The sequence below is a fragment of the Mytilus trossulus genome, chromosome 6 (genome assembly GCF_036588685.1).
Source record: "Mytilus trossulus isolate FHL-02 chromosome 6, PNRI_Mtr1.1.1.hap1, whole genome shotgun sequence".
In the NCBI taxonomy this organism is placed as follows: Eukaryota; Metazoa; Mollusca; class Bivalvia; order Mytilida; family Mytilidae; genus Mytilus; species Mytilus trossulus.
Window position 1 is genome coordinate 27,377,797 of NC_086378.1, and position 22,143 is coordinate 27,399,939.

At 29.8% G+C, this 22,143-nt stretch overlaps 1 protein-coding gene across 1 annotated transcript; it reads right to left on the bottom strand.

The window, feature by feature from the left end:
- Positions 1-2,803: 2,803 nt before the first annotated feature.
- On the bottom strand, positions 2,804-18,375 carry LOC134721024 (brain-specific homeobox protein homolog). Its single transcript, XM_063583679.1, has 4 exons — positions 18,016-18,375; positions 11,563-11,835; positions 4,634-4,818; positions 2,804-3,451 (listed from the first exon to the last, which is right to left on the bottom strand). Exons 2-4 carry the CDS (start codon positions 11,810-11,812, stop codon positions 3,164-3,166), a joined length of 723 nt encoding a protein of 240 aa, XP_063439749.1. The 5' UTR covers positions 11,813-11,835; positions 18,016-18,375; the 3' UTR covers positions 2,804-3,163.
- Between the last annotated feature and the right edge of the window lie 3,768 nt (positions 18,376-22,143).

The window sequence follows — 22,143 nt, forward strand, 5'->3', positions numbered from 1 at the left end:
TTTTTAATTAAAGTTCAATTACTAAAGTATATAAAAGCTTATAACTGCTTGAATAAAACAACTGTTAACGCTAATAATATTTACTATATAACCACAAAATGCATACATGGCTTCGTTAATTGCCCTTACTTGTGGTTGCATTTATGTATTAAGCTCTTCAAATTTTGTTTCTAATTACAAAATGTATTTGGTTTTAAATAGTGGTGATGTTTCTGTTTTAATCTTCTTATGTAAGCCATATTGGACTTCTGTATGAATAAATCTTGGACTTTAAAGGAACATTCGCTGAATGTGTTGAATTTGCTTTAGGGACAATGATAATCCGTTATTCAAATACTAACCAATTATCGTCCACGATGTTCCGAGAGCGGAATGACACTTTTATATTAACAATGGCCATTTAAAATCTTAACAAAGCTGACACTGTTGGGAGTCGCCATTAACGAGAAAATTGGTTCAGTCAACAAGAAAATGTATTTATTGGAGAATAATAGAGAACGATTTTACGCTAAATATTAACAAGAAGTGTTGATAAATATTATACTAGGGTTTAAACAACGTGTTGTTATAATCTGTACTGTCAATATACCTAGTAGTTTGAATGGTCAGTTGTTCGGCCAATACGGACAACAGTGGGCAGTAAACAATCAGAGATAATGTGTCAATATTTGTCCTATTGTCAATCACAAGTGGATGGAGTTTGTATCAATTCTGGATAAATTGGCTTCTGTGGGGTTGTTATTGTGCATTGATCAGAGAATTCACTATAAAAAGGAGACCAACAGTTCATTGTGACATTGTATTTTTTGTAATGATTTGTACTTCATATTATTTATTATATGTTTTCCTTCCGAATAATTTTAGGTATGGTGATGGCTGAGGATGATTAAAGTTGTTAACAACCTTGACTGACTATACAGCCCTCACAAGTTCGGCTTAATTTTAGATAAAAATATTGTAAAAGCGTATATAAAGGTAACGATATAAGTCAACGTGTGGTGTAGACCCTGGAAGACATTCAATGACGCAGGTGAAAAATAAGAATATTACGTCAGTTTTTAATGTATGCATGTCATTATTATTTATTGTATCGGAATTTGTATTTATTGAAATATAATTTGTATTTATTTAAATGTTACTTACATTTATTGAAATATAATTTGCATTTATTGTAACATAGTAATTTGTATTTTTATTACTCTTTTGTGCCATTTGTGTGTATGCTATTTTTATTTATAAATTACTTAACGATAATAATATTGGATATCTAAACTGTATCATGAGATTACAAACACCAAGGACATGGAGACTGCAGATACAACAGAGATGAAGGTCATGTTCTACGCAGACCATCGAGAGGCATGACCAAGGTAGCCCTTGGATGGACGACAAAGGGGAAAAGAAAAAGAGGTAGACATAAAACAATTAAAGGGAAGATGGTGTACCGTTGGCACAGTGGTTAATAAAGCAACCAGCAGAGAAGAGTGAAGGAGTCTTGTCCTTGTCATATGTGGAATAAAGCAAAGAAAGGATTAAATAAATAAAATAAAAACTGTATAATGATATGTAATTACTCATCGTTAATATATTAAATCTGGTTGTTGTTTAAACTCAAAATCATTTGTTTTTCAAAATTTTCCTTTTTAAAACTGTATAAATTTCTTTGAAAAAAAACCGACGTTCTAAAATTGACGATAGTTGCAATGTGATATATGCATATTTACAAGTTTTTCTTTTTTAATAAAAAATCATATAACATAGATACCAAACTCCGAGGAAAATTCAAAACAAAAAATCACTTTTCAGATGGCAAAGTTTAAATGTGTCCAAACTTGTCTTTGTTTGTACAGATTTTTTTATTTATAAATGTTTAAATCCGAAAGACGGAATAGCCAAATATTTATATTAATAATTAAAAAGCAGTTATGTTAATATGCAAATATTCTATTTCATATTCATGCCTTAACTCGTAAATTATTTCTACTTTTTAAATGCTGTAGGATTTGACCTGGTGAAATGATAAACATGACAAAACAGAGGACAATTACACAACCATTAATAAAAATTTGAAAAAGAGGCGGACGATACCAATGGGAAAATGCTTAATTCAGTTTCTATTTTTTATATTCGATACATTTAAGTAATAGGCAACAGAAGTTTACCGATGTTCGAAATTTCGTAAATACAACAAAAAAAGACTTATGGAAACGCCTGCACTCGAAAAGGGGCTAGACCGTGTGCATTTCCAGAGTAAGTGTCTTCTGCTAATCATGCATTATCGTCGAGTATTATATTGTTAGCGTATATTTGTTCCGCCTTAGTCACAGAAGTTCACCTGGAAATTTTTGTTATCTATTAAACGATGTAATAAAATATGTTCCGTTTTGGAACAAATATTCTTAACCCTTTATTCCCTAAATGGAAATAATATTACAAAATATTTCTGATGTTCTGATAGAACTTCCATTTTGCGAGATGATCACTTCATAAAGCCGAGTAGGAGTTTTATTTAAAACAAAAAATGAAATGAAATTCAAAGACAATACAGACTGATGAAATCCATTAAATAATCCACCATCACTGAACACCGACAAACAAACAAACGATACCACACCATATAAAATTTAACGTAGGAAAATCAATTTTAAAAAATTAGTATTTCTATATTCAGATAGTCTATAATGCGTTCACATGATAAAAAACTGAAAAAAAAATCAAATTTTAGAAGCATAAGTAATAATCGAAGCTGTCCAGTTATTTGGGTTTAGAATTATTAGAATTGGTGGCGAATTTAAGTTGTATATTCATATCGGACAACAAATTTATTTATTTCATATATAAGATAACAAAAAGAATGTAACCACACTGATTACAATATATGTCAATAAATTATAAATCTAAAAGAAAACACATAAATCTTGTCACATTGACAAGTACACAAAGGAATATTGGCCATTGCTTAAAGATTCGGAATTTCTATAATGTATTACTTCATTGCACTGCAACATTCGGAATTTCCAGAACGTACCATTCGTTTTGCTAGTTTAAAATTGTTTGTATAAATCGTAGCACGTGAACTGGAAGCACTATCAATGTCCATTCGTATATCTCTGATATAGACGATCTAACGACTGACAACGATTAAAACACACAGGTGATTTCTTCATGTTGTTTCATCAGGATCCGTTTCCACGACATCTATTTCCTCTTCCGGTTCCGATTCGTCATGTTGTTGGTTATTTGGCACTGATATCGTCGAAGCACTAGATTTAAAATGACTAAATGGAAAACTTGCGGGGTGTTTGAAATAATTGTCTTCTGGGTTTGATTCTGGTGTATCACAATCTCTAGAATGTTCATCTGATTGGTTGTTGGTGTCAGTTGAAGAATCGAGTGGCTTTTTCTGAAGTTTTTTATGTTTCATCCTTCTATTCTGGAACCATGTCTTTACCTATTTAAAAAAAAAACCAAATGACTTCTTATTTTCTTCATATTTAATAATAATATATACATGTACTATTGAGTCACTATTGTCAGATGATCTTGTACTTTTGCATGTCCTAACAACATGCAATAAAATGTTCTGTATAAGACAGGATTCTTAAATAACTATTACAAAATGTATATATAAATTCACTGCTAGTATCTTTTAGATATTTGTTAAACTGCTCGCTTGACAAATTAGGGTTGATACTTAAAGGATAAATGTGTAATTGATAAACTGTGCGGCGCTACCTATAATTGACGTTTAAATGATATGCATATCTGTTTCTAAAGGACATCTGAATCAAACCTATGTCACTCATAAACTAAGGAGTAGGTCCAGTAAGGACCGATTTTGACCTCAAATTTCAGTTTCATCTGACAAAAGATTTTTACCACTTTTTAAACACTCAAGTGTCTATTTCATTTGTTTCAATTATTTTTTGTTAAAGATTTTAATTCATTTAGTCTTAAAAAACGATCCGATTCAAGCTAAAATATGAAAAATCTACCAAATATGCGAAAAAATGTCACTTTTCAGATGGTTTTTCGTCAAAAATGAAAGTGGCCGCATCCGTGTTCATCCTCCATCTTTATATATGTTATGTATTATCATCAAATACAACTTCCATTTTAATATTTTGGATGAACACGAATGCGGCCACTTTCATTTTACACGGAAACCGTCTAATATTTAACTAAAATGCTTGAATTTTGATGATTTCAGTAATTTAGCATGACTTAATGGTGCTAGTACTCAATATATGTGCATTGTAATGCCCAAAAAAGCCAATATTTATGTAGCAGAACCATTCTACTATCCAATAAATAACTAAAAGTTTACATTTTAACAATTTTGTAAAACTGCTATATTTTGTGGCCAAAAAGGGCTCTTACCGGACCTACTCCTTTAAACAATTATGGTTCAAACTTCATTTGATATACTACTTTTATAAAATCTTGTTTGGTATTGATTAATTGATTATGCTTCTTCTTTTGCAATCTTATCTTTATTTCTAATACAGTTATGAAAAATTTTCTTTACACTTAAATCATACCCGTGTTTCTCTTTAACAATGTAGTCCTACTCTAATTGAATCAGACCTGTGTTTCTTGTTAACAATATAGTCCTATTCTTATTGAATCATACCTGTGTTTCTGATAAGCTCAGTTGTGCTGCCAATTCTACCCTCTCCGGTGTAGAAAGATATCTTTGAGTTTCGAACCTCTTTTCTAGACCATTGAGTTGTTGATCACTAAATACTGTCCGAGCTTTCCTTCGTCGGCAATGTTTTCCTGGACTGTCGTGTTGGAATAACGGATTCAGAGGAAATCCTGAAAACAAAAGTGTAGGTTTTAAAACAAGAGTCAAATTTAACATCTCATCAATTCTATATCAAATTTTATAGATATACTGGTGCAAATTATATTAGTTGTTAAACATGTTTTTTGATTGGCGTTCAAGTATACACTTGATAAACACTACACAAAATAGATGCGTGAATTCAATTCTTTATTAATACATTGTAGAAAAACTCTAAAGAAAAAATTCCTGCAATCAAGGTATGCTTAAAATTCCTTGATTCAAAAAAGTTTCATGATTTAAACATTTTTATAAATGTTTTTGAGACTAAAATTTGTATAAATGTTTTTCAGACTAAAATTTGTATAAATGTTTTTCAGACTAAAATTTGTATAAATGTTTTTAAGAATAATGTTGACTTTCCTTGCGAAAACCTAAAAAGTTACATCCTCTGTGAATGTCAGTATAGAAGTTAGATTTATACAAAATATGATTAGAAATTGGTTTGTATCAAGAAACAGGATACTAAGGGGGAATAGATTATGTTTATTTTAACATGTTAAAAATATAAACCTTAATTTGCTTTAAATTTGTGCAAAATTGATAACTTAATCAGCAACATTTAGAATTGGAATTCGTAGTTAAATTAATTTATCTGTCCAACTCGGTAAAAATAATAATAATGGTATTGAATAACCATCAGAAACGAGAAATAAAGACTTAAGAAATATGTTAGTTAACTTATAAAATGAAGAAAAAACCCGCACTATATATAATCAACAATGCAATTATTACATTAAAACTTGTTCCATGTTGATTTTCTTGTTTACTTTTTCATTCTTTATTTGAATACACAGTTCACACACGAATGAACCAATTCTATACCAACAAACATACTACCAATAATTATTTATATATATTTAGTTTATATTCTGTAACAGATGTATGTGCCTATAAATAGTAACACATAACATACAAATATATTTGAGTGTGGAAACATATACATACATACTTCCTTGTCATGAGAGGAAAAGGAAATTAAAATAATATATCTTCACTCTTGTATTTTGTAATGTATTTCATTGTTTATTAACTAGTTACTGCTCTTAGTTTGATTTCACAGTGCATTCTTGAAAAAGTATATTAAAAGCAGATGCATCATCAATCATAAGTAAACAATTATAAATAAGTATCTTTAAACTTAAGACACCCAGACAGGTAGGCTTCAAGACATTCATTTACCAATTTTCTTAACTTTACATTACAGTCTTACACGGTAGAACACGAGCAAACGAAAACATTTGTTCTGGGGGTTTGCGTGCTTAACAGAGTTTATATAATATGTTGTCTGTAGACTGAAAATACCAAGTATATTAATGACTACTAAGTATTAGGAAATATATCATTTATATATCAACAATATTGCTGTTAATGCTACCTTAAATAAAATTTAGAAAATGTGCGGCGAAGTCGCTCAATACCACGTTTAATTTAAAGTTTTTAAACTTGATTTCGATTTGAAAATTATCTGGGTTTCGAAATTGGCACCTTTAAATTTAAAATTTGTAATACAAACTGGTCCATTGTACTACATCCATATAGACGACCGTGTACATTTATCGTATGAAATGAATGTTTTGGTGATGAGTGCCATTACTTATATATATGCAGTTATAATTCTATTTCTGATCTCATAGAAAAATACGTTCTTAAATAGTATACTACAAATCCATCTGTACTGACATTGCAAAAGATGCTGTCCTGATGTCACTGTTAGCTGCAACATTTTTTTTATATAGATATCAAGAAACTGTCTAAAGACTCTCTAAAGTCTTCTGAATAGATGCATATTCAGCTTTATAATCTATACAAGTAACATTTACTTTATAAGTCTCCTGACTGTTCTGTCATATCGTGTTAAGTAACAAACTTTAGAGTTAAAAAAGAAATTGAATTAGATTTAAATATAGAGACAAGAATGCGCATTTAATTTTTTCAAACGTTTAAATATCTTACACAAATGAATTTTTATAAGAATAACCGTTGAAAGGGGGATAACTCTATTTCTTTCCTTTGAACTTGGCTTTTATCGTATCAATTTTTTTTTATTTTTTTTTATTGTCAGCATGAACAATGTATTGATAATTATTCTCATAATATGATTTATTTCATTATTCTAAAGACCCTATGTGATACTAGACAGGGACATCAGAACCCTTTCAAACAGAAACCCCGTCTTTATGACAGGAAATGTAAAAAAAAAAAACCAACAAAAAACATTTAAAAATTGTTTGCAACAGTAACCAAAAAAAAAGTACATATACAATGCTTCATAAACAGCTATTATTTAAAAAAAAAAAAGTCCACCAATTACCAAGCCATTAAATGGATTATAGCAATCGTAGTTGAACCAATTATTTATATAACTCTGGATGTTTTCCATTATTTTAATTGTCGCGCCGGTCCCCTATTTAGAATGTTGCGCCAGTCCATTATTTTGAATGTCGCACCGGTCTGTTAGTTTAAATGTCATACCGGTCTGTTATTTTAAATGTTGCACTGATGCTTGATGCGTCGTGCAAGGTAAAGGTCAGGGTAAGTGACACGGTTTTGAATAGTTTCTTTGAAGCAATTTTAAGTGTATCAAATCTATATATATATTTTCAAGTCGACGGTTAATTTTTCAACTTTGGATATGAAAAGAATTTTGACAATTTTGTTAATCAAATTCCATTTCACTCTTCGTGTTTTGGTTTTATAAAACAAACGTAATATACTTGTATGTGTCCAATATAATTTGAAAATTTCGATTAACAAAACATAAAACAACTTAACGTTTTCTATTTTGATATAAATAGTACACTAAGACCATGCTCGATACTTTGAATAGCACAGTTTAAAATGCATTGTTATTATTTGTATGTTGCTTTACTCTAAAAGAGTTTTCCTTTTTTCAAGTAATATATACAATTTAAGAAAAAAAATACAATTGCATTTTGAATCAGATTTCTTGTGTCAATAAAACGAAATATAGAAGAAATGTCGCATTTAATTTTACATTAATAGCAACTTTGAAAATTTTAAATATGTGCTTGCTGTTTGCAGGAGGGATCAGGCAGTTATTAATTTAAATTATGTAAACGATATATATTATATTGTAATACGTATATAAACAATAATTATCTATCAACTTCACTAAATAAAGAAGAATTTGTAGGTATTATATAGATCAGCTGGGTCATGTCAATGAAAGTATCCTAGGATATGTCCTAAGATATGTCTTAGGACATTATTTAGGATGGTCTTAGGACGTGTCTGAGACAAGCCTTAGGATGTAAAACAAAGCTGTCTTAGGACAGTCCTAGCTATGATAGTCCTAGGACAATCCTAACACATTTATTTAATTGAAAAAATATGTAGAGATTTCTATGACATAGATTGTATTGTATTTTAGTATCTATATATGTGAAGAGAGGGAGGATGACTTTTTATATTGAAAACAATTAATGCAAAATAAAAGTTAAAGATTTAACGTAATACTAACAAATACGTTATTAAATATGATATTGAAAGATATAAATGAATTTAGTACGAAAACAAAAGAAATAGTCAAAAAACTTTCAATTGTTAAATGCGATATGTGTGCTGCAATTTTAGGTCCGCTAGATTTCTTTACATTTATCGAATGAGGAGTAGTTAAAAAAGAAGTAAATAAATGCTTTATTAATTCAATTCTAATAACAGTATGATAATTTAATATTGTATTAGTATTTTTAGTATTGAGTTTATGCCATATGTGTTGTTTTTATTACGTTTTAGGACATTGTAACCTTTATGACTATCCTACGACACCTATTTATATATCCTAACTTTAGGACCAAATTTAGGACATATCTTATTTCAGGAGACTTTCGCTAACCTGATTTAGGACTAGGACGTGTCCTTAGACCAACCTAAGACATGTCCTAGTCATAGGACAGCATCGTTGACACGCCCCCAGACTTAGGACTAAGACGTATTTTAAGACCATCCTAAGACATGTCCTAGTCATAGGACAGCTTATTTTACACGACCCCTGACTTAGGACTAAGACGTGTCATAAGACCATCCTAAGACATGTCATAGCCATAGGACAGCTTCGTTTCCACAGCCCCAGCATCATTTAGGCAAATATGGTTCAAGTGGGAAAATAAATTAACAAATGAAAAAAAAAATAATAGTTTTATTTATACAACTCGAGATATACTAGTACACAAATTATTTTTTTGTTCCTTTTGTTTTATAAAAAAAAATGATTAGGTAAATTCAAATGGGTTTTTAAAAACATATAAATAGGATTTACTTTAGTTATCAAAAAGGCATTTTTCTTTTATGAAAGAATGACTACATTGTGAAATATATTATGTATTTGATAGACAAACAAAAAAAATTAAGCGCCACCTATATTCTTTTATCTAATGGAAAATAGCTCGAGAGGAATATACTGGATTATTCAGGTTTAATATTAAAATTAATGTTTCAACGAAATGAAAGTGCTGTCAGTAACTAGCAACAGTGAAACGCTCAGATCAGGAGGAGTAACTCTTATCAAAGTCAAAGTCCCGACAAATTAATAGATTTAAATTATCAAAAAGAACTTTATCCCATTAAGTATATAAACACCTCAATCGAGATATCAAGCTTTAATTATATCTATATTAACACAATGTAATACTCGAGATATATCTCTATAATTCCTAGAATAAAGTCTTTTGCTTCGATAGTAAAACCATGACAATGCAATAAATACGGGATCAGACTTTTTCTTAGTAGAATGATGATAAAATAACTAATTTTTACAGTTTTATGCCTGAAATTATACCGTTCTTTGTTTGATATTAAAGCTTTCATAAGTACTTGTTGTTTTTGTTTCTTTTTGGTTCATATTTCTGTCTTTGTCCAGGCCTTGCAATGTATATACATAAGAAAATGGATTTAAACCAATTTTACAGTTGAAAATTCTGCAAATAATGAATTTTCGCTCGTCTATCATTTATTCAAGTTTATTTTGAAGATACAAGTTTAAAAATTATGCGCATGGGTTTTACAAATCCCCTTTTTCAGTTCACATTTCTTTTAGTAACATTTTTATTTTTATTTATTATTTATTTTCATTTCGTTCTATACAGAGACGTCTCGATTGCAAAAAGAACTTCCAATCCCTTTTAAACCTGATATAAATAATTTGAAACCCTAAGCAGCAATACTAGAAAGTGAAAATGGATCTACGGTCATCATGATCATTATCGCTTTCAAAGACGACTAATTACAGGTATTAATCTCTCCGCCAGTAAGTAGTCCGACACTATAATTGCAATTATTTATCGCATAAGCAGGTGATAAAACAAACATTAACATTAAAAAATAGATATCTGAGGATTACTATCTTCTAGTGTGAAAAAACAATCACAAAACTTTAACGGATTAAGTAAAACTGTTTATTATACTTCTACTGGTGGGAGTTTGAGCGTTTGTTTACATGTCCAAAAAAAAAGACCTAGATTATCTGCTACAATTGCCGTGAAATTTAATTTACTATTTCCCACTATTTTAACATCGCACGAATACTATATAGTAAATGCAAGCGTTATTTCCGGCTTATGAATTAATTTGTTCTATGTATTTCTTTGGTTTTAAAATCATGTGTGTCACTTCATAATTTTTACTTCTTCTTTTTTTTTAAAGAAAAACTTATTCTTTCCTCTGTTAGATTCGTAAGACGTAGGTTTGCAAATGATGGTCGAATTTTCGCATGTTTTACAAATTCTACGTTTAAAATTATAACTATGCCATACCTTTGAATTTTTGAATAAGCACAAGCTTACATAGTATATTTAATCTTTAAAAAACAACCATACAGTTACTTTTATAATAGGTTAATCATGTCTTATATATAATAAAAAGTAAAGTTTGCATTCGCCATCAGCATCATCATTCAAATACACGAATAGAGGAACATTTCATTTATAAAAGTAATGAAATATATTTTAAAAACACTAAAGGAGGCCTTAATGAAGAATAATATGTGTTTGTGAACGAATATAGAGTTAACAAATAACTATGTTATTGATAAAAGAATGTGGCACAAATTAAGAAAATAATTTTTACCCACTCATTTCTGTTCTATAGAATAATGCAACTTGTATTTAGAGAATTTTTTGTGGTTATGTGAATTAAGAATTTATTTCGTTTTGTCTTCTTAAGATTTCAAGATTTTATTGGACATTAAGTCAAACTATTTTTTCAAATATTTATATTAAATCTTAATTTCAAAAGGAATACAATAATAATTTTAGCAAGAGAAGACATGTAATATCGTGAAAAAAAACATGGAAGAAAATGATTTTCAGGGTAACTTTTTGAATATACAATTCTATATAGGCTTTATACTTTTATAGAAATAAATTGCGAATTTAGACCATCATTTGAAAATTAATTTAGTCTTAGTGCCGTTGTCTCAATCTATGATATTTTATATACATGCTGTTATGCTAAGGATAACAATAATTGTATTTCAAAAATATTTATGTGGAGTAATAAAATAAATATTTTCATAGAAGAAACTACAAAAATAAAATAAGGTAAATACTAAAAGAGGTCCATGCAGGTTTATATAATATATAATTTTAATATACAACAGCCCCCCCCCCCCCCCCCCCCCCCAAAAAAAACAAAACATATTACGAGGAAATATTAAAAGAAAAATTAAAAAAGACAATATTTAAATAATTACTCACCAGCCGTTGGTATCAGGAACGGGTGGTCTGAATGCTTGTGTAGAAAGTTCTGTGCTTGTAATACTTGATGAGGATACAAAAGATGAGTTCCCGGAATGCATTGGAATCCGTATTCTGGTATACCGGGACGGAAGAGTCCGTGGTTTATTTCTGCACGGCACATTGTCTTTGGTTTGTTTAACAAGATATCCTCTATAAAGAACGATGTTGGTCTGGATGAAGAATTTTCAGAAAAAGAACTAATGTTCATTTTTCTCTTTCAAAGTAATAAATCTAAAAAAATAATATATGTTTCAATTTTCTAAATGTTAAACTTTCAAAATTGATCAACTTTCATTAAAATGTATTTGTTATTATTTTTATTTCGCCATGTGCCACTATAAAATGTTATCTTTTATGTTCAAATGTAAATAAATGACGTATAAAAGATGAAAATTTTGTCCATTTAAGTAAACTAATAAATAGCCAATCAGATACGGTGATTTAGAAGTCGACATCACATGATTAGCTGGAAGAAAATCTTCCGGAGGTGTGATTAATGAAATGTTATTAGAAAATTGATGAAATTAATCAGCACTAGGGACTTGTTACAGTCGTGTAATTTACCATTTCCTATCCCCTTACTCCGGTAATTAGTAATTCCGGACTTTTTAGTTTTGATTTCTGATCATTTGGAATTTGTGCTTGCCATCTGAGTCCGGTAATCTTTTGGTGACGAGTTGCATAGTGATTAGGTCGTCTGCGAGTCCTGTTTTATCACAAAAAGCGTTGATAAAGCTTTTCTTCGTAAAAATTATCTATCTCTTTTTTTTTTGCATCTTATTTTTAATTGATTAGAAATATATCTTGGGATAACAAATGTTCTATAAATCCAGAGAAATACAAATTACTTCCTCGTTCTATGACCGAGCTTACTTTTGTATCCAATTGAGAACTGTAACATCTCCACCCTACCCACCCCATCCCCAGTTTCCCCCAAATATAATATCTGCTTCAGCCTTCCAGAAACCAAATGTCTTGACAAAATTTTACATGAAAATGTACGTTTCTGTAGTTGGTGATTTGAAAAAAAATATATTGATACAAAGATAAAAAAAAAAAAAAAAAAGATAGAAACTTCAGGCAGCACAAAGGGGTAGGTTGAATTTCTCTTGAATAAATCTTACATCTCAACCTTTAAAAAAATCCAGCCTTTACTTTAATTCACAGTATCAAGGCTTCATGACTTATTTCTAACAATTTTGACACATATTGGCAAATTTAAAATTTGTGTCTCTAATGTTTATATGAAAGAAGTCCTTATTATAAAACCAGAAGCTCTGTCGGAAAAAACTACAATACTGCCTTTCGAATAGAATTTCATTAATTTTGGTACGCGTCATTCAATGCATTTAATTTTTAGAAAACATGTAAAATTGGCAATTGATTGCAAAAATGTTGTTTTTATCAGCAATATATTGCAATTCATAACATATTAATTTTTATAGAAATATGGAAATTTTTAATATATATACAGGAAGTCGTTTTTGATATTCGAATTGTGGGAATTAAAGATTTTGACTCTGTGAGTGAAACACATACAGAGAACATTGACTAACTTATATGTCCTATCTAGAAATTATTAATAATTGTTAGAAAATAAGAACTTTTCTAGCTCGTCGCAAAATTTACGATTGCATAAAATTCAGATTTAATATATTATAACCCTGATAAAATTTATAGTTTAAACATTTATGTAGATATTTCTCACTTTGTCTTCGGTTGCAATATTAACTGAAAATATGGGATATTTATGTCAGAAAAAAATACACCCTGATTTAAAGAGTTAAGAATTTTGTTATCCTCTGAAGTTATGAGTACAATTGTGCAATTGTCAATCATACTATCACCACCTATTTTTATATCAATTTTATAGAAATGTGGAAAGTGTATAGGAAGGGAGTCGTGTCTTTGATATTCCAAGCAACATCATTATTTTAAAAGTTTTTGATTTTGACTCAACTACAGAATAAAATCAGTAAATGACCATACTTCTTTTAGAAGAACTTCAGAATGTTTATCTATTTTTATTAGAAATTTAAAAGCTCTTGACCTCATTGCAAAGTTTACGAGTACATATATTTTTTATATCTATGCTGTTTACAATAAAAAGCATTATAACCCTGACAAGATTGTATAATTTTGTTTTTTAAAGCTATTGTCTGTATCAGTTACAATAGTTACTGAAAATATAGGCTATTTTGTCAAAAGTACACCCTCATTAGAATAAAATAGTTTGTACATTCTCTGCAGTTATGAGTGATTTTTTTTTACTTATATTGATATATTAATGACTGAAATGGTACTATAACTGCTTGATCAATGAATATAGCTTAAATGCATTTTTTTTATCAAGAAAAAGTCACAGTTATGTTTTTGCATTAAAACAAACCGTTAAATCGAAGGATCCCAATCTCCCTCCCCTAGTTATCTCTCGATTTAATCTGTTGAAAATAGGGGATAATATATATAAACTTTGAAAATTAAGGAGTATGGAATCGGTTCTATTATACCCTAGAGAGTAGACTAACCAATAACCATATGTTTTGGCCAATATTTTGTTTTAAAAGTCCTAGTAGCAAGATGTTGTGTTACTAAAATGAATGAAAAGATATACAGTATGTCAGCGAGACCACCCAATTTAAAACACAATAAAACCATTAAAATTATTTCTGCAATTGATATCATCGACGGACATAGAGAGTTATAATTTTGATATTCACACTTTAAATATATACAAAGTTTTTCACGAGTGAAGACTTAGAGAAGTTTTGAATAGATTTAACAAACACTGCCAAATATCCATCATCCTCAAAATATTCGTTAATGAGGAAAACCATAGAACAGCAGCAAAAGTTAGGTTAAATTATTCAAAAGAAACCACCCGACTGTCCAACCGCTTTGTTTTGATCCTTTGAAAATATATTTTTCTCTTTGGTTTTGTCTTTGCAGAGATATTTTCCTTTATGATAATGCCATAAGTAGATTATAAGTCGTAACCTTAACGATTTTCCTGTTCTTTGAATGCCGTTATCTTCATTTTATTCGATGAAAGCGGTAATTGTCCAAGGAGTTTTGACAAATTATACAAAGTTTATTCTGAATAAATCTCGTCAACATGATAATTAAATAAATCATTACACAAAAAAACTAGTAAAACGTCCATGTATTTGTAAAATGATTAGGAAAACACACATAATTGGTTTAAGAAACGATCTTACAAAGATTCTAATACAATTTCACCCACGGTGACAATATTCTTCAGAAATGAACATAATTATGCTCGCTGCGAGCGGCGTATGCCACTAGAGACCGGCGTGACTTGAGGTAATTAATATTATAAATTTGTAACTATCGTCTTCAAAATGAGATAAAAATACGTTGATTTCGATGTTCTTCTAATTAAACGGAAAATAAATCCGTCCGGAGCTTCCTTTAGAATTTTGTTATTTGCTGACCCAGTGGGACCAATTTTCTAAAACGAGACTGATTTGTGGCGTAAAAAGACATTATACAAAGTCAATTCCTACATTGGACCATATGTGTACAGATTGACCTTCCATAATGAGTAGTTAAGTTCCGTTTATCGTGTTCCGTGATTGGAATTTTTCCCTTGTTTATAAAGATCTTGGGAGAAAATAGTTTAATTGGCATTACTAAGGAATCAGAGAGTAGTAACGTGATCAGCTGCGTTGAGAATTACAATAACTACGGGTTTTATCAAATTGACTAATGAATAATGATAAATTCTCTCTGACATCTCTATCTATTTACATGGAAACTTAAGATTTAACCACCTAGAGACACGTAATGTTATTTAATTGCTTCATCATAAAATATAAACTATAAAATAATTCAACATCCGCAATTAAATATGAAAAAAATGAGTGATTATTTCCATGCGTTGACATTTTCTAGTTTTAAGCTGGTGTAAAATATAAAAAAAAATAACGGCATCCTTTTAAGTCCTTTATTTTACAATCATTTCATTTTCTTTTTTAAATTATTATCTTAAAAGAACCCATCCCTTCCTTACTTATGGGGTTTGCAAATGATTCGTTCAAAAATAATATTATATTAAAAATAAACTACATCATTGAGGAATATTTCAAAAACATTTTCCCTAGACACAAAAAGAAATGAAAATTCAAGAACAACTCATAATAAAATTTTAGAACTTTTTTTATACTGCCTTGTGGACTAATAATCGCTGTCAACCACGGATAATTTTCTTTCTGTTAAAGTATAACTAGAGTGGTGATTGCCATAAAATTTGAAGTTTTCTACACTAATCGTATTTTATTACCATTATAGTGATATCTAATGCGTTGAATGTTTAATTATTATGGTATTCTAGAAATTATAACCTAACCGTGCGTCGGAGTAAATAGGAGAGCGAAAGTAATCCCAAAAGAAGGTACAGATCGAGGACGTAGGTTGAGATCCTCTTACTTCTCAAAAACTTTTCAATGTAATTTCAGGACTGGGGATAAGCTAGCAGCGAGAAATATTAAACTCATGTTTCATGCTACTTTAATTGTTTCGTTTTTAATTTTTAGTTTTAATATATTATACCGACAAAAGAGCTCTGAAATTGGTGTTGATTTCAATAGAAACAAATATTTCTTTTTATTTTTATATTTCTTTATATTTCTTTATTTTTATATTTCTTTATTTCTCTTTATTTTTACATTTCTTTATTTCTCTTTATTTTTAAATTTTTATATTTCTTTACTTCTCTTTATTTCTTAATTTCTTAATTTCTCAATTTCTTTATTTCTTTATTTCTTTACTTCTTCATTTCTTAATTTCTCTATTTCATTATTACTTTGTTACTTTATTTCTTTAAATATTCAAAAACAAAAATGATAATATTTTTATTTTCAATTCTTTACTTATTCATTTGCTGGTTTTGTTTGTTTGTTTATTCATTTATTAATTGTGTTTTTATTATTAACATGGAATTTCATGTAGAATTCAATGTATCAGAATTTGATAAGTATTTCCAGCTTTTTCATAGTACTGTATTCACGAGAAAATAATAAGATCCCCCTACTATCATATCTAATATTATATGCTAACATGTCATTCTTCTTCAAGAAATCGAATTCGAACGAAATAAATACAATAATACAAAAGTAAAACAAACAAACGAAATGAAAAAATAAAAAAAAAAAAAAAAAATATTCTTGTTTGTTTGTTGTAAAGTTGTTAGTTTTTCGGCTTCATTTAAAGTGAGGTTTTTGAGTTATTGATAATTTTCGTTGACATTAAAACCCAAAATTTGATAAAGAATCGAACTTGCTTTCGGTTTTTTTTTCTTTAATTCTAAATAATTCAAATTTTCAACATTTCCATCAAGATAATTAAATATACATTTGTATCCTATAAATTGTGTTGATTGTCGCTTCAACCAATTTTTATAGAAATTTATTGGAAATAAGTCTGATGTTTTTGAATATATTTTGCTTTATTAGAAAATTAAATTTTCGTCTCCACTTCTATACTGAATATTGAATTATGCCTGTGTTGATTTGTTAACAGATTTTCTGCGTGTTTCAATGCGTTATTCTTTCGTTTTTGTGGCTTGCCGTAATGTGACCGTGCTCTCACTTTGTAATCATTCGGATAATTTAAATAAGACATAATTAGTTTAATTCTAGCCATTTTCATCGTTTATCTCCGAAGACGTGAGCTGAAAGCACCAATAATTTGACGATAAAACTGGTTGATAAACGATTTTGTGTTATTTTCAATATTTCTTCAGAAATTTAGATTAAGGCAATGCTATTTTCTCAGAAGGGCGCAGGATATCAAATCATGTAGCCTTTCAACATATTAGCTGTTTCTTAGTACTGCTTAAAAGCGTCATAATAGCTTCAAATGGCACCAAACCTGACAAATTACATCTTAAATGCTTGTAATGTCACTTAATTTCATGTAAAACGTTGGAAAATTGGCGAAAGCATTCATCAACATCAGCTACAAAATAGCTAGCGTCACAGGAGTGCTAGAAATGCTAGATCTAATTTCCTTATTTCACCAAATTAGATGATTCCTTCTAAATTGATGGTTTAAGTAAATTTTCTATAATATAAAATAATTGGGCCTAATTTAACAATAGAGTTACTTAAGACAGTACTTTCTTGAGTGCAGAAAAACGGGATAAAAAATCCAGACCAAGAACTAAATTATGCCTTTACATTTTAATGCAAAATTAGAAAAAAATGAGAGTAAATAATAATAGTAATTGTATCTGTTTAAGGTTCCTGAAGACATAAAGCATACACGTTAAAATATAAATGTAATTCTATATATTTCATTGTGAGATAAGAAGTAAAATAGTGGGACATTTTATTTTGAAGACAGTATAAATATATAAGCAATTTTATATATACAAATAATAGTTCTTACCTTTTGGAACGTATCTTCCATTTATGTCCATTTCAGTGGAATTGAATTTTGGAAATTATTTCTGTTAGGTCACGGAATTTGCAAGAGTATTTCATTTTAATTGTTTCAATGCAGAAATAATTTCCTTATGATGGTAAATATATCCAGCAGTTTTAGCAAAAAAGTGTCAAAGAGCTGCAATTTTTTGAAAATTATAGCACGTAAGAATTGAAAATACTACTCTGTTAATTAAAATATCGTACATTAATGATCGGCCATTTTGGAACATTTCAAAAATAATTTCGAAATATATGAATATTCATTAAACTTACACCTAAAAGGTGACGTATAATGACCATTGTCCAATCGAGGTACTTATGGGGATTTTCAAAAAGCATTTTCATTGTAACATCTTTTTATATATTTTTCTTATGTTTTTTTTATTTCTAAGAACCTGTCCTGACTAAGGATAAAGGTAAAACGAGACACCTTAATTGCAATTGGAAAGTCGACACAGACCTGATAAACAAACAAGACAATGTAAATCCGGATCTTCAGAGGGGTGAAGAATTATGAGGGATAGGGATTTGACGGACAATAAGACTATAACAATGGGATTAACAGGAAGATAATGCTTCTGAATAGGAGTACTAATTAATAATAATGTCCGGATTATAACAGTACAGAGATAGGTTCGTGTACATTGTGTAACTTGGTATTCTGTGATGGCAATGTGACAAACGATTTGTTTACAGCTGTAATTATTATCAGATGATAATTTAACGGAGGCGATATAACTCCTAATTTGAAAAAAACAAAAACATATTCGTATTTTTTTAGCTTCTATTTCATAGTATTGACTTTTTGTTATTTGTTAATAGGTGTCCATATAATTAGTTAAATTAATAAATGATAATAGAAATTGAAACACAAATATGAGTGAGGTTATTAGTAAAAAATGTGACTTCAGTCTTTTTTTAGCCCCGAAATTTTTCAAATATTTTATAAGCGAAACATTACAAAAATAAACTGTTAAAAATATTTCCGGAATAAGTTTAATTTAACTCATAAAGGTCTCAAAGCAGCAACAGTTATCATAGTAAAATGTGAACGAAAATAGTTTCTTTTTAATTATTACTAGAACACACCCGCGAAATCGCGGGCATTCAGAACGTATTTGAAAGGATGTAAAGTTTTGTAGGAAGAGTTTTGTAGAAGATTTAATGACTTGAGAATTTCAGGAAAAGTATCAAAAGTCATAGGTACTTGGGGACAGGGAAATGTTTTTTTAACCCTCCTCCTTTATTTCCAAAATTCCCATTTTTTGTTTTCTATTAATTTCATTATCCAGTGGCATTATGAACATACATTCAGTGTACATGTATTATGAACATTTCAGTCAGAAGCCTGTAATTCAGTGGTTCAGTGATATTTGTTTTTGGTTCTTTTTTTTTACATAAATAAGGCTGTTAGTTTTCTCATTTGAATTGTTTTACATTGTCATTTCGTTTTTTTTTTTTATATCAGACTATGCAGTATCGGCTTTCGCTTATTGTTGAAGGCCGTAAAATGACCTGTACGTGTTAATTTCGGTGTCATTTTGGTCTCTTGTGGAGAGCTGTCTCATTAGCTGTTAGTTTTCTCATTTGAATTGTTTTACATTGTCATTTCGTAGCCTTTTATATCAGACTATGCAGTATCGGCTTTTGCTTATTGTTGAAGGCCGTAAGGTGACCTAAATACATTTTAATTTCGGTGTAATTTTGGTCTCTTGTTGAGAGCTGTCTCATTGGCATTCATACTTGAGAATTTCAGAAAAGGTATCAAAAGTCATAGGTAATTTGGGACAGGATAATTGTTTTTCTAGCCCGGCTCCTCCTTTTTCCACAAAAAAATCCTTTTTTTTGTTTGTTTTCTAATGACACATGAATAATTTTAGCGCTTATCTGTATATTATGAACATTCATTAAAGGGGGTCGGGGCAGAGGCAGATTTAATGGGGCCCAGTCTCCCCCCCTTTCTGGAAAATAATTGGTTGCTTATATCTATAGACAATCACTGAAGCATGACCGGAGCGGGCCCCTCTTAGGCAGTCAACGGTCCCCTGTGTATGAAAATTTCTGGATCCGCCACTGCGGAGGGGCCCTGATCCCAATATCCCGGGCTTAAAAACATGAAATCCCGAATTTATTATACAAATTAAATATCTCGACATCCCAAAATTCGAAAAAAGAAATCCCGGATCCCAAATTGGTCAATCCTGAAATTTCGATCTTAAAAACACACGTTCCAGACGTCCCGAAAGTGTATTTTCTTTTTACAGTCAATTCTCAGTTTAATAATCGATCCACGGCGGTCATTGATACATGTATATTATACAGACCCTCTCTATTTAATAAACTCTGTGACCGCCGATGATAGTAAACTTGAAAGTGATATCAGACAGAAAATACACTAACTTTATTCGTAGTATATGTATTTGTTTCAAAGTAAAAAGAAAAACTCAAACCGGAGGTCTAATCTGACTTAAATTTCGTCCAATGACGGATATAAGACAGAAAATACACTGTACTCGTAGTATAATGTATGTTCAAAGTATACAGGAAAACGCAAATCGGAAGTCTAATCTGACTTAAATTTTCACCCAATGACGGAAACATATCCGGACGTCTTTTTTCTCGTTTTTCACCCAAAATAACTCAATATGAATAATCATATGAATGGATGACAAATGCGATTATGCACTGTACCCATTGGACATAGAGGCATGATGATTAATTTATTGTGGAAAGAAGAGAAGCGACACCAAAAATGAGGTCTTCTCGTTTAATAGTATAGATTAATTTATTGTGGAAAGAAGAGAAGCGACACCAAAAATGAGGTCTTCTCGTTTAATAGTATAGATATACTCCAATAAGGCAACTAAAAACTACAGTATATTTATGTTTAAGATGAATGTTCTGTTTCTCGTATATGATTTCGTTTTAGCGTACAGTAAAAATTATTCAAACACATTAAATGTCAAAATGCAGGTTCTTTCAGCAATAAAAAGTTTAAACGTGTTGTTATATTTGAAATTGAAAAAAATAGCACAAGATCGTGTAACGACCTATCATACGATATGCCATGGACTAAATAAATAGTTCTTGTTTGTTGCAGTTTGTTCTGAGCATTACACGATATCGTGCCGCTTCATATATACGTTTTTAAAAGGTTGCTGAATGAAATCTTCTTTTATAAAGTACATACAACCTTATTAGAGTGCAAAACAGATAGTTCAAGATTGCTCTGACGGTTCGCCCTAAACAAATTTTAAAAAAGATTTATAAAGGAAAACTTTAATAAAGCATTGTCCTGTCAGTACCAAATGATTTAAATAATAAATTCAAAAAAGAACTTGTGATACCCTCGCGAGCAAAAGGCTGACAAACAGATTTATTGACCCTGCGTTGGTAATATTATTACATTAACAATACCAATTTTACTGTTCTTATACATAGAAACATTTGCACACGTGAATTCCACATGAATTTCACATGTAATTCGCTTGAAATATTTCACGTGAGATTCACCTTAAACGAGCTTATACATGAAAATATGCATGTGAATGTCACATGAATTGAGATTTATCTGAACCTTATGTGAAATTTCAAGTGAATTGAGTCACCTGAACCTCGTGTGAATTTTTTCACTTGAATTTTGTCACCTGACCTTCATTTGAATTTTTTCACATGAATTTCACGTGAATTTTACAATAATAAAACATTTTATTTTTAAAATTCATGTGAATTTGACGTGGAAAAAATTCTTGCTTTTTTAACGGGAAACTCAAATGAACTGATTTCAAGTGAGTTTCACTCATAAATTTTTATGAGGCGAGTTCACACGAATTTTCACGAGAGTTTCGCGTATAAGCCCGTTTGAGGCGAAATTCACGCGAATTTCAGGTGACATTCTCATGAATTTAAATTCACGTGAAACTAATGTGAGTGAAAATTGCCTGTGTAAAACTATTAGTGCATTTCTTCCTAGCACACAAACGATACAAACGGTTCAACGATCATACATTTAGATCATTTGTTTCTAACTGACGTTTGCCAAGTTTGCATAAACTTGACAAACTATACACTCGCTAAAAATGCGTCTACA